Genomic DNA, 13,878 nt, shown 5'->3' with positions numbered 1-13,878 from the left:
TATTTTACGTTTTTTTTTTTTTTTTTAACCCTTAGTTCTTGGTAACATTGAGTGCATTTTGTTTTCTGAGATAACAGCTATCTTTGGACCCTGAAACACTCCCCTTTCTCTCATTCGGGAGGCACTTATATCTACCTTAAACAAAAAGCTTTTAAATACTAGAAACTAGCTTATGAAGGTAGTCTCAACTCTTAAGTCTCCTACAAAACAAATAATTGGTTGACTAGCACAGCTGGGACATTTTGTTAAATGTGTTGGATTAGAACATGCATATTTTTGCATGAGTGAGGTTAAACCTGCGTTACAGCTTTTGCCAGCCAAAAGCAAATCTATCTACTCAATGCAGATAGCTCCCACCAAAGCAGGTTTCCTGAAATTTAAGAAATCATTAGTCCAAAAACTTCTTGAGCTCAGTATCTCAAGAAAGATGGAAGAGTGTGATTAAAAAATAATAAAAATAAATTTTTAAAAAGCTAATTCTCTATTGTACTTGCTCATATTTGTAGGAAATGGAAAAGAAGCATTTGAATCAAACTCTTCCACATAATTTCTGCTTCAGAATTTCTGATGTACTGTTTTACATTATGGAAAATAAAAGATATCTACCGAGGCACTTAACTAGTGCTGAAATTTACTGTAAAAGCTTTTGGAAGCAAAAAGTGTAAGTTTCAGTAAGGGGAATTAAAACACAAATAGTTGAGTGAATTTAAAGTAATGATTTCAGGAGAGTCATAGTATTTCATTAAGTCTGTCTCTTTCAAGTTTTGTTCAAGGTTTATATCTTGTGAGTATATTCTATTTAAGAAATGTCGTAGCTATCATAGAGGAAGATGGATCTTTTATTATAACATATATCTTCATTAGAGTAATGGAAAGGCAGGAAAACTGATTTGCTCTGTAAATTTTTGTGTGTATAAATGATTAAAAAAAAAAAAAAAAACAGATTAAGAGCTATATTGATGGCAACATCAATTTACTTTGGGACCCATCTAGTTTGCTTGACGTTGGTGTTTTCCAGTAGCTTTCATCCTACTGCTGTGTTATAATACGTAAAATCAATGTTCACTTCAAGATAATGAATATAGACACTTCTATGAAACACTTCTGATTGCATGTGGGTATGTACATGTAATACATACAGCTTTGTTTTCCTGTGCCTGTTCATTCTACTTTTTCAGCATAGGATATTTGGGACTGATCCTTATAAGAGAAAGGGGAGAGCTTCTCATTCTAACTGACATTCTAACATTTCTCCCTGTTTAAGTTTCCATGTGATTTTTGCTCTGGTAAAATTAGTTTGTTGTTTGAAACATTCACTGTCATATAATCCTGAAATTTCAATTCTTAGTGTCGTTCACTGAAAGTAAAAGCAGCCTCACTTTTACAGGAGCATATTTTTTTCTTCATTGTTCTTGTTTCACTGTATTTGTATCCAGTTGTCATTCTCTGTGGAGGATGGCACCTTTCCCATTAAAAGAAGGCAAAAATAACAAATGCAAACTATTATGTTAATCTTAAGATAACTAGAAAGTAATTCTGCTGTAAGAATTAATCCATGACAGTGCTGTGGAAGACAGTAGAACTGCAGTTAGGTAGAGATGCTACATTTTGTGGACATCTTAACAAAATCTCTGCAACACAGGGTAACTAATAGCCTGTAATGGTTTAGGTACTCGGATGCATTCAATAACCAGTAAGATTAGAGTTTCACTATACTTAGTTATTTCACACTGTCATGCTTACTGCCCCCACAAAGTCATATTCAGTCTCAGTTTCTTGCTGGGAAGATCTCATCTGAACTGGGAAAGCTAGACAGAAAGGCTGTCTAGCTCATGTAAGTTCATGCTGTGCAACAGTTTGTCGTTATACTAACCTTGCAGTTGTCTTGGCTATCACCAGCCAGTCCCTGGGCATTCACAGACATTGTTTTCAGTGGATCTTCATCTTTCCAGGATCTTCTTTCCCGTTCCTGATAGATAGGCCTCAATAACTAAGTAGTTTATATGTAGAAGCACAGTGCCAAGTCTCCTTATTCATTGGGGGGATAAGTACCTGTCACTTCTGTTGTGCTTGAGAGTTCAAAATGCAGTTTGAGATATGATCATAAACACATGCGTACATACACGCCGATAAGCAGTATGTTCACAATTATTATTCTTCAGCTATGACAATCCCTGGCTTTGATGAGTTTTCTATGCTTTTAAGTGTCATTACTGCTTTACATTTCTAAATGTTGATGATCAGCACGAAAGTGTATATATATTTTTTCATTTTAAAGAGTGAAGAAAATAATCAGAACACTGCTTTGGTAAAACTGAAGTCTTGGAAGAAGTTTTATCTATTATAGTTATTCCATGTAAAAGAGAATTATTTCTCTAACATGTTCTGAGAATGTATTGTTTAGGAAACAAAAATCTTTATAAGAAGCATAAACTCACATTAACAGAATGTGAAACACTATTCCTGTGGAAGGCAGATGGGAGTAGAAGATAAAAGAAGAGAGAGGAAAAAAAGACAAAGTTAAAAATAGAAAATAATTGGAATGATTTGGAATACCTAACTGAAATTATGAGGATCTATTCTACCTGTATGTAGTTCTGCTCAGTATAGGGGGGGGAAAAAAAAAAGGTTTTTTTATTACTTAGAAAATTGAGTTGTCAACACTGATGTGGGTTATGCCTCAGAGTATAAGTACAAGTTGGGTTTCCTTCTGTTCATCCAAGAGGAAAGTACTATTAATACAAAAGCATAATACAAAAAGTAATTTTCCATGTGATGTTACTGAAGGCTTTTTCCAAAGCTTACTTGCGGTCTGATTTCCTGTGTTTATTGTCTCTTTTCTCCAAGGGAGATGCATTAGCAAAGCGTGGCTATGTGATGGCGATATTGATTGTGAGGATCAGTCTGATGAGGATAATTGCGAGGGCTATATGTGTGGACCACCAAAATACCCTTGTGCTAATGATACCTCCATCTGCCTACAGCCTGAGAAGCTCTGCAATGGGAGAAGAGATTGTCCTGATGGATCTGATGAAGGCGATCTTTGTGGTATTTCTCTTAGACACATTTTCCTGATTCCTTATCTGTCATAATACTTTCTTTCAAATAAAAGTTATGATGTTAACCTTAAGATACTGTTATAAAAGTTCCCTATGTGAGGATTTTTTTAAATCAAATCATAATGTTCTTCTACTTGAATGAACTGGTTTTTTGTTTTGTTTTGTTTTCAAATAAGAAAAAGCATAGCTCCTTGGATAAGTCTTTCTTTTCCTGGAGATAAACAATATAAGGATCTATAATATCTATGAAAGTACTGAAACTAATGTGCAGTTCTCTCAAATTATAAAGGCTGTGTAAGTGATCATGAAGGAATGAATTTGTATGTCTAGGAGGCTACATGTCTCCTTGATGGTACTAGCATGGATAACGATACTTTGACTTTTTACTACTAGTAGTAGTAATCCAGGGAAGAAAATAGGCCAGTAGTTGGAGGCAAGGAAAGTATTTGTGAAAGTATTTGTGTGCATATTTCTCTGTGCATCAACCTTTTAGCACTTGGTCACCTCTGGAGTTGGGATATTGGTCTAAAATAGTCTTTGGGCTAACTCTTTATGGATACTTCTTAAGTTAATGAAATATATATGAAAGTCTGGGAAAAAGATATACATATATTGTACGTCTGCCATGCTAAAATTTTGAAAGTTTGCAGTAAAGATACTGTGCTAAATACTTAAGAATTCTGTAGCTTTAAAATAAATACAATAAGCTGTTTAGCAGATTTAAAATTGTTCACTCATCCTAGAAGCTTTTCCTGCGTTTTAGTAGACCTTGTGTCTTTCAGAAGTATACAGTATAGCAAACAATCCTTGCAGCCCTTAACGCCCTTATTTTTCCATGTTCTTTCAGATGAGTGTTCACTTAATAATGGTGGATGTAGTCATCAATGTTCTGTGGTTCCTGGAGGAAGAATTGTGTGCTCATGCCCTGTAGGATTCAATCTCAGTGTAGACAACAAAACTTGTGAACTTATGGATTATTGCACCAAGCACCTTAAGTGTAGTCAAGTATGTGAACAACATAAAAATAATGTGAAATGCTCATGTTATGAAGGCTGGAAGCTCAGTAAGGATGGAGAAAATTGCATTAGTACTGGTAAGTTGAAATTCAGTTGACTTTAACACATCTGAATATTAATGATATTAATTTAGTGTGAGTGGATTGTTTTGTTTTCATCTGATTTTTAATTTGAATATAGACTTTACTTGTGCTGGTTCATGATCAAGTTACTGCTTTTGGGCACTACTGGACCTTGGGTATCTCTTAACACATCTCTCTATGCATCTCCAGAACCTTTCCCAAAATTCAGGATATTTGTTTTCATTTCTTTGGGCCTCTCTCCTGAGTTACCCAGACTGTGAAGTCCATGTACAGAAGTACAGTTCCAGGAGTGATCAGCTTCTTGTTGGTGATCCCACGTCTTTCTATAAATTGGAGTGTGTGCTGACTTCTGTTTCGTTCAGATGTTATCCAAATTTACTGCTAGCCTGTATCAGCTGTAGCTCATAGCAAACTTTTGCTTCAGAGTTTGGAATGTTAATTGCAAATATATGCACGCACACACAAGCAATTATCTTCTGTCAGTTAGCACTCACAGAATGAGCTATTTTTTAACCATTACTATTCTGGTACTTGATTTTGTCATCAATAAACCAGTTCAGCTTACTAACTAGAGGAAATCCAACATTAGCCAAAGCAGGAGAGGAGAATACATTCCCTTCATTGCTCAGTATTCTGTTCTGAAGCATGTCTCAGAAACTGTTAGAGGTGTCTGTTAAGCTCAATGTGAATGTGTGTGAAATGAAAGCATGTATGTGAGATAGACGCTGTCATAACATCAGTACTTTCCTGCATGAAGTTAAAAATAATATAGATGTTCAGAGTAGGACTGTTGTGTACTTATTCCTTGATAGTATCTTATCCATACTGGGTCAAAATGTCTTCAAAACTATTATAATTTATTTGGATATTTTATAATTGAACAGCTTTTATGATTAAGATATTTCTCATTTATTACAGATAACTCAGCATTTCCTCAGGTGAATTATAGGGAAAAAAATTTAAATCGCTAAGTGAGAAATAAAAGCCCAAGTTTCTCAGTTCAAATCATCTGGAATAATTTACTAGTTAGCAGTCATCTTAACTGTCTACATTTCAGAAAATATGGCAAATTCTAATCCATCTGCTTTGACCTTGCTAGACCTAATTTGTACAGTGTTGTAGGGCTATGTGATGGTTTTAATGAAGTCTGTATTGCATGTAGTAAAAAATATTTCTCTTTTCCAAAACAGTGAACAAAGAAAATTTAGTATTGTGTCCTGAATGTTGCAGGATAGAGCTTTTAGCAAATGCTTATAAAAAGCTTTTAGCAAATGCTTAAAAATTGAGGGTTTTGCTGAAGAGAAATTTTCTTAATATTTTTAAGAACTTGTTTGTATGAATCCACTGGGAACATCATTTAAAGAATGGCATCCAAATCAAGTTTTTGTCACAATAATTGTTGTTACAGTATGTAAATAATTGCTACTACAAAATGAAATTAGATATATATTTTGCTGAGCTATCACTGAGCTATGCTGATAGTAGACTCCCAGATCACACATGACTGTTACTGTGGCCTGTATGTCCAAAATGCTGTTATTCTTAGTTAAAGTTCTTATTTTGTTACACTGCTTTAATGTTTTTGACCCTTGATCAATCACATTTATTATATCACTGTCATTTCTGAATATTCAGAAAACGCATTTTTACTGGGTTACAGGAATGAAGGGATAAAAACATTATAAAAAGGTGTTAACAACGTTATAAGAAAGGCTAGTAACGAACATTGGTAATTTCTGCTTGCTTTAATCTAATGTTTGAAACCTAATGGGAGTGAAAAAAACGTAATACAAATGAAATATACTCTCTGTACTGAAAAGTAAGAAAATTGAGACTAAAGCTATTTAGCTTTTCTTAGGCCCCTGAGATATTTCTGCTTAATATTTACTGGCTGTTGGTAAGAATCTAAAGTTACAAATTGATTTTTACAGATTTTGTCAGACAATTTAACGTTAAATATATGATCTGAGACTGGAGATGTCAGCCAGTATAAAGAAAAGTGATACTGTTCTTTATAAACCGTAAAGATTATATCCTAATGCCATCAAAGCAGCAAGAAAATAATTCCGTATCAAATAAGACATATGCTTTTATAGTCAATAATAATTTTAGTTTATTTCATTTGAAGGTATGGTGAATACTCCAAAGGATAGAAATTCTGTTACATTAATTGTTGACTGTACAAATAGCATTTTGCTAAACCAGTCAAGGGATCCCAATTTTGATCTCATTTGTGGATTTGTGAGCCTCAAAATGTCCATTGCACTTAACATCTCTGTGCATCAGATCTTATGTGAATGTTAAATGAAGGCTTATAGTATTGTCTACTACAACTAGAGATGAAATAGAACTTCGGGAGGTAAACAGTCCCCAGTAACACCAAATACCATCAATAGTTGGTATAATTACTATAGTAGCCTCGTTTGTTTTGAAATCTCTTGAACTGGGAGAAGATACGCATTGTGTTAGAGCAGTAACCAGTAATCCTTATTCCAGGAGGAAAAAAAACATTCCGAAGAAAATTGTTACTTTGCCCTTTGCTAATTTTTAACTCTTGAGCTTATATAAACTGTATCTATATGCAAACACTTCTGTAGTACACTGCAGTAACATCTAAAGTCTGTACACATTACTGCACTTTTTCAAGATGCTTTACAAACCATTTCAATAAGTATCCATCAAAACTAAACTAAAATATGAAGGAAAAAAAAAAGTAAATATTTTTTGAGTTGTATTTTAGGTTCTCAACCAATGACTCTTGTAATGTCTTTCTCTTTCTTTCCTGTTTTTCTTTAGTTCTGCTTCTCTTCCATTCTGGAGGGTTTTAAGTGCTATAGTGTTTTTCTTCCATATTTCATGTTCTCAGTTTCATTTTTATTGTTCTGGTGCATGTATTGTTACATTTCAGACTTCTCAAAGAATGTTTCATTCATTTCAAAAATTGTATTGATTGAGCTAAAAGTATATTACAGAGCTCCATTATTCAAACAGAAAGTCAATATAAATTATATATTTCCATATTGTTAGTTTCTGTTGGAACATCCTTCAGAGTAAGTTGTGCTGGTATATTGCACTTGAACTCTTTCACATCATGATAGACTGGAAAAAGAAAATGTTCTTGAATGATATTTAAATATCGTTTTTGTGTTCCGTCTTTCAGAACTTGGTGTAATAAAAGTCCAAAACATACAGTTGAGGTTTCATTTAAAAAGTGACTCTAAAGATTTTCTAAGCTATATGACCTCAGATGTGTGTATATGTATGTCTGTGTACACACACACACACACACACACACACACACACACACACACTACTGGATACATACTTGGAGAAAAGAATGATCTGATTGTTTTCTCAATTGGTTTTAGCTGGTTTTAAATTCCATCCTGTTAGAATTTCCAACTGTCTTGCAATATTAAAAGGAAAAAGGAAAAAAAAGGAAGATCTAATCTTTTCAATCCTTTTTCTCATTGTTTGTTTTAATAATACACCTACTTGCTTGAAATCTTCACCTCATCTAAACTCTGTAATAATTACAATAGAAAACAATTTTATAATATGGTTAACCTAAGCAGTGATTGTTCATATATATTTATGTGTAAAGCGATATAAGCTTATGGGCACAAATTGAACATCATTTGAATAGCAAAGGAAGAAGTTCAATGGTAATTGGGTTTGGTCGTGTGATGTATCAGTAAGAGCAAAAATGCTCATTTCCTTGCTTAGTAGTTTGCAGTGATGTTTTTTAACCACTTAATTTTAAATGGAAAAAGCTTGCGTATATTTATTTTAGTACTTTTTTTTTTCTAATTTAAATTTCTTTTAGAATGATGTACAGTTCAATCATTTTTTTTTTTTCTGAGTCTTTTGAGAAAATATCTTATACCTCGAGACTTAAAGGTCTAGTTATGGAACAATTTGTGGTGTAGCTATAAAACATGTTTCAGTACCTGAGTGTGATATTCCCAATTGTAATGTTTGGTATCTCTTGTACTGATCAAATATATTGTTATATATAGTAGAGAAGTGAGATGTTTATGGGACTAAAATATATTTGAAAGATGCTCCATCAGCATCTTGTGAATTGTTTTAATACTCTGTTGTTCTTATTTCACTTGTCATTTATAGCAATGTATAACAATCTTTTCTTTATTATTCTTTTGAAATGTGTTATATTCTGCTTCCAGATCCATTTGAAGCTTTCATAATTTTTTCTATTCGACATGAGATCAGAAAAATTGATCTTCACAAACGTGACTACAGCCTTTTGGTTCCTGGTTTAAGAAATACAATAGCACTTGATTTTCATTTCAGTCAGAGTTTACTGTACTGGACAGATGTGGTGGAGGACAAAATTTACAGAGGCAAGCTTTCTGATACTGGAGGTACGGATTTAATCTTTAATTTCTTAGGAGTGAAAGCAACTGCAGTTACACAATACTGGATATCCTAAATTGTTACTGAGGTAGCATTCACAAAAACAATCTGTGATGATATTCTGCCTCTAAAAGGATATATATCTTGGCGCACTGCTAGAAATGTTTTGTTACGAAAGTTTCATTTTGCAGCAGTCTATTAGTGGAAGAAAAAAACAAATATGAAGGGCTGGTATTTCTTCCTGATCCCATGAGAACAAAACCTTTTATTTCTTTTTCATTGACTGGGGAAAAAATAAAAGTAGATCTGCATGAATTTTGCCTAGTATGTGCGTTAGAAAACAGAGCGTGAGTACATCCTTCAGAGATGCTGCAAAATTGGTCCCTGGTAACAGGGCATGGGCATGTCAGCAGTGGGACTCCGTGTGATATCTGGCCTTCATAGATATTTCCATGGCTTTAATTAGTAAACCATCAAAGAATAAAATTGTTGTATGAAGTTTATTTAACAGCGGTGCAAGAAGTGTGGCTATTTACAGTAGTCTGTCACATTTGCAAAGACAAAATGTCACGTGGAATGAAAGATTATGGCCAGCCATCAGATTAATCAAGAATTCAGACCAAGAACACTTGATACACTTGCATGTCTAAGTACACAATATGAGACTCTGTATTAGCTTTTTAAGTCTCTTTCTCTTTTTAAGGTGTAAGTGCCATTGAGGTGGTAGTACAGCATGGCTTGGCGACGCCTGAAGGTCTTACTGTAGACTGGATTGCAGGAAACATATACTGGATAGACAGCAATCTGGACCAAATAGAAGTTGCAAAGTTAGATGGTACTTTGAGAACAACGTTAATAGCAGGAGCTATGGAACATCCAAGAGCTATTGCTTTGGATCCCAGATATGGGTAATTGTAAAAGGATTATTTTTTTCGAGTTGAAAAATATTTTAAATACAGAGTTTTAAATGGAAGATTATTTGATTACCATTTTCCTGTGAGTTATAGTATCTATCTTGTTTGTAGTTTTTGAAAGCCTATTTTAAGTGAAATGCCACCTTTTAGAATGTACAGTGGACAGTGTAAGTGTTAAGAAAAGATAAATCAGAAGATACTATTTGTTTACAAAACACTTCTCTTGCTATGTGATATTTTTCTTTTGATTTTTTTTAATGTCGTCGGTGGTAACTGGCCCATTTTATGCCCTTATGCCACATACAGCATGTACTACTGTTCACAAGCACTAAAGGAAAGTCGTTTTAATTTAATTTAAAATGAATAATTGTATCTTCTTTCCAACTTTTTTTTTTGTTAAACCATTTAAAATTCTCTTACGTGCTTCAAATATGTTCTTATATCTCTTTTATTTTCTTCTCACTAGAATTCTATTTTGGACAGACTGGGATGCAAATTTTCCTCGCATTGAATCTGCTTCTATGAGCGGAGCGGAAAGAAAGATCATATATAAAGATATGGATACTGGAGCCTGGCCTAATGGCCTTACAGTGGATCATTTTGAGAAAAGAATAGTATGGACAGATGCCAGGTAAAGTGATAACAGTATTCTTGGTTATCTATTTATAAATCCTTATTCTTACATACAGAAATGTGAACTACATTGAAAGTGTATTGTGGCTATGTACACCATGTACATAAGGAGTCTTGTGTGCAATTGGATCTTATGTACATTTCTTTCATTGCATTGGTATTATAAATAATTTATTTGTGTTTCAGTTCTTTGTCCTTTGCAGTATTTGGTGGATAGCTATTGACTATGAGAGTTTGTCAGTATATGACTGCATGGAAGTACACTTCATACATAGTGGATGAATACATTTATTTGGTTTAAATACAGAAGTCTCTATGAGAAGTTCTACCTTGGTTCCTGAGGCAGAAGGGATCTTTAAATGACCTATTGTCAGGCCCTGAGTGGATCAGCAGATCATAATGGCCATGGCCAGACTTGGCAGGGACCTATCTCTGCACATTTTGCTTGTGCCCATGTGCCCACTTCAGCCCAACCACAGCCCTGCCTGACAGCAGACCCTGTTTATCCAGACCTTAATCCACAACTGACTTCCTCACCTGTCTCATCACCTGAAATCTGTCTCATGACCTGAACTCTTAGTTGAACCTGATTGCCACCACTGGGTCTTGCTTGTTGTGTTTGCCTTGCTCTGGGGCAGTGGGATGTGGCATGGAGAGTGAGTCCTCTCCTGCCAGCTGTGTTATGTGTGGCCTGTGATTTCCTGTGACTTAAAAAGCAGTTGGCTGTTAGTGCTCCCTAATACACAGAAGGCCCAAGCAATTCAGTAGTTTTTTTTTCCTTTAAGTTCATCTGAATGTAAACTTCTCTATTGCTTTATCATATCATGGAATTAAATTTGACTTTTGCAAACACTGTACAATCAACATTTCACATCCCAGTTAAAAAATTAATAGCAAAAACTAAATCAGGTGTGAAGTTGATGATGGCTCTCTAAACAATTTTTGTCGTTGTAAGGGTAAGGTCTTAAAATATTTTGCTCCAGTATCATAATGGTTCTGTGGTGTTGTTATTTTTATTTTCATGTAATCTGAAGTTTGGATTTATCTTGTAGATCAGATGCTATTTATTCCGCATTATATGATGGAACCGGCATGATAGAGATTATACGGGGTCACGAATATCTTTCTCACCCCTTTGCTGTTTCTTTGTATGGGAGCGAAGTATACTGGACAGATTGGCGGACCAATACACTTGCAAAAGCCAATAAATGGACTGGCCAGAACGTCAGCGTTATACAAAAAACAAGTGCTCAACCCTTTGATCTTCAGATATATCACCCAAGTCGTCAGCCACAAGGTGATATTTTAATAGAACAGTTAATCATTATTTGTATGAGAGGGAAAATTTTATGTATATATGTATATATATATATATATAAAACAATATCTGCGTATTGATTTGCCTTTAACTGTTTATTTTTATTTGAATGTTATTTTTAGCATGAGTGTTACTTGAGTGGACATAAGTTTCTAACTTGATTAAAGATATTGAGATTAAGATTGGTGCCTGTGAATATTGCCCATTTGGAATCTTGTTCTTGATCTGATAAAAATGAAGTCAAGAGCAATACATATTGTAAAAGCTTCCAATTTAATATTGAACTGAAGGAGTTTATCTGGCAAAAGCAAATGTGAGTGTTAGTTGTCCTGTGCTTCTAAAGGAAGATGTATTCTTCTGTGAAGTAAAACGTGTATGCAACTTCTAGTACTAAATATACTATCTGAATTTTAAAAAGGATAGTTACTTGAACTGTGGATGCCTGCCCTGTCTTTGGAGGTGTTCAAGGCCAGGGGCTCTGGGCAGCTTGGTCTAGTGTTAGATATGGATGTTGGTGGGCCTGCATGTGGCAGGAGGGTTGGAGCTTAATAATCCTTTAAGTTCCTTTCAACCCATGCCATCCAATGATTCTATGATTAATTTGCATGTAAATATAGGAAAGTAAAAATACCACTGGAGTGTGAACACCAGTTAGTCACAGAATGTTTTGTGGTCTCTGGCTAAATTTCAATACCTATTCCAGAAATATGATGGCAATAGAAACTAATTTAAAATTTGTATCAGTTTATCTTAGAATTTTTTTTACCCAGCATATTAAGATACATTTGCAAGAAATATTCACCTGTGTATCACTTTAAGGTAATAGTTTTCTGCTATTTTTTAAAATTAGTCACTTTCTCCACTTTGGTGAATGAGAACCTGTGTTCTATATTCAGTGTTTTCATGGTAACCTAAGAGTTCTTGTTAGCTTTTTCTTTCTGTTAGAAAAACAGAACAGCTAGTTTTTGTTTGGACTGAGGCCAGACAGTGTCTTGAGAGATTATCTGACTTTAGAGAGAGACCTCAGATTCCTAGGGTGATGATATTCAGCATTCCATAGTCACAGATATCTTGGCCTAAGCAAAGGTATGAGCCGTAGAAAAGTTTTAAACTGTATTTTAACAGTATCAAGAAATGAAAATATCAAGTTGTATAGTTGCAGTTTTATTTTATAATGTAGAAAATACCATATTCCAATTTATTGGTGTCCTTCTGAGTTTAATTTAAATAATAATTTTTCGATGGAAGCAATTCCTTACTACAAATCTAGTGTATGTTAAGTGAAATTTTATTAGAGCTAGAGGAAAATCATTACATTACTGGATTCTATCTTAACTATACTTCTGAATTTGTAGCAACGTGCAGTAAACTAAATAAGATTACATGCAGTTGAGCATTACAAAATGGAAAGAATCCCTCCCTTTTATCATACTTGAACAGTAAGTTTCTAATTTTTGTGAAGTTTTTTTTTTTTTTTTTTGTAACTCATGGCACCCACTGACTAAAAATACTGCTGCCTTTGGTTTTTCCTTATAACTTGTGCCCTGTTATTACACCACTTTCTATTCTTTTACATGTGCACTTCTTACCTGCTTTAGTATATCAGTATGCTTGTTGGAAGTCAGGCACTCCATATACTCTGTTCCTGGTGTTAAGCTAGTATCATTAATTTCAGTTTTCTCTGTTTTCTTTCTTTTTTGTGGTACTCTTTCATCTCAAACTGTGTACTCTCCTGTAGCTGTCAGCTTTCTCGTAGTCTTCTGTTTCAAAGGGAAATGAGAAATTTTTACTTGTAAATGTGAACAGCCTGATTTCACTTAGCTTTAAATGAAATCCAATCTTTTGGTTGGCTAAGCTTGGGCATGGGTGGGAGGAAGGAGAAGCGGAAAGATCTGTTAACAAGAGCTTCAGAACTACCATAAATCTATCATGCTTTATACAATACAGCATCACAAAGAACCAAGACAACTGAAAGCTACTCATTTCTTATTGTCTATTTTGTTTCACAGCAAATATATAAATGGTATGAACATATTCCATGGTATACTAATTCCTTTCAGCAATTAAATGTGAAGTTAAAATAATTAATGTAGGCAATAAACATATATTTTAGAGCTAATGCATTTTCTGATCAGTTCTTAGCTTGCAAATTCTCAAGAGTAATGCTGAATTAATTGGATACAAACAGGTGTTTTATCTTGACCAAGTATGGTGAAAGGATCTCTGGACAAATGAAAAGCAACGTTACAGGAAGTACTAACAGTGAACAGAGGCTTAGACCTATAACTGGTTTTAATAAGATAAAGAGTAGACTGTCAGCAATTTATAAGTATCATTTTTTATATAAGGTGCATATATTTGAAAGTGTTGGAAGAACTTAGTCATGTATTTAGTCATGTTTTGCGGTTGGACTTGATAATCTTTAAGGTCTTTTCCAATCTGAGCAATTCTATTTATCTTTAAAGTACAAGGGTAAAA

At 34.1% G+C, this 13,878-nt stretch overlaps 1 protein-coding gene across 1 annotated transcript in view; it reads left to right on the top strand.

Moving 5' to 3' along the window:
- Positions 1-11,527, top strand: part of LOC104909325 (low-density lipoprotein receptor-related protein 1B-like) — a 73,704-nt gene extending 62,177 nt beyond the window's left edge. The window contains exons 18-24 of the mRNA XM_031554319.1: positions 2,848-3,048; positions 3,907-4,152; positions 8,346-8,543; positions 9,239-9,443; positions 9,916-10,080; positions 11,135-11,412; positions 11,523-11,527. Of these exons, the coding sequence (XP_031410179.1) occupies positions 2,848-3,048; positions 3,907-4,152; positions 8,346-8,543; positions 9,239-9,443; positions 9,916-10,080; positions 11,135-11,412; positions 11,523-11,527 (1,298 nt within the window). The remainder of the gene's footprint in view (positions 1-2,847; positions 3,049-3,906; positions 4,153-8,345; positions 8,544-9,238; positions 9,444-9,915; positions 10,081-11,134; positions 11,413-11,522) is intronic.
- Positions 11,528-13,878: the final 2,351 nt, after the last annotated feature.

The sequence above is a fragment of the Meleagris gallopavo genome, chromosome 7 (genome assembly GCF_000146605.3).
Source record: "Meleagris gallopavo isolate NT-WF06-2002-E0010 breed Aviagen turkey brand Nicholas breeding stock chromosome 7, Turkey_5.1, whole genome shotgun sequence".
Classification (NCBI taxonomy): domain Eukaryota; kingdom Metazoa; phylum Chordata; class Aves; order Galliformes; family Phasianidae; genus Meleagris; species Meleagris gallopavo.
The sequence above is the reverse complement of the archived record's forward strand: the minus strand, read 5'-3'. Positions and strand labels throughout refer to the sequence as shown.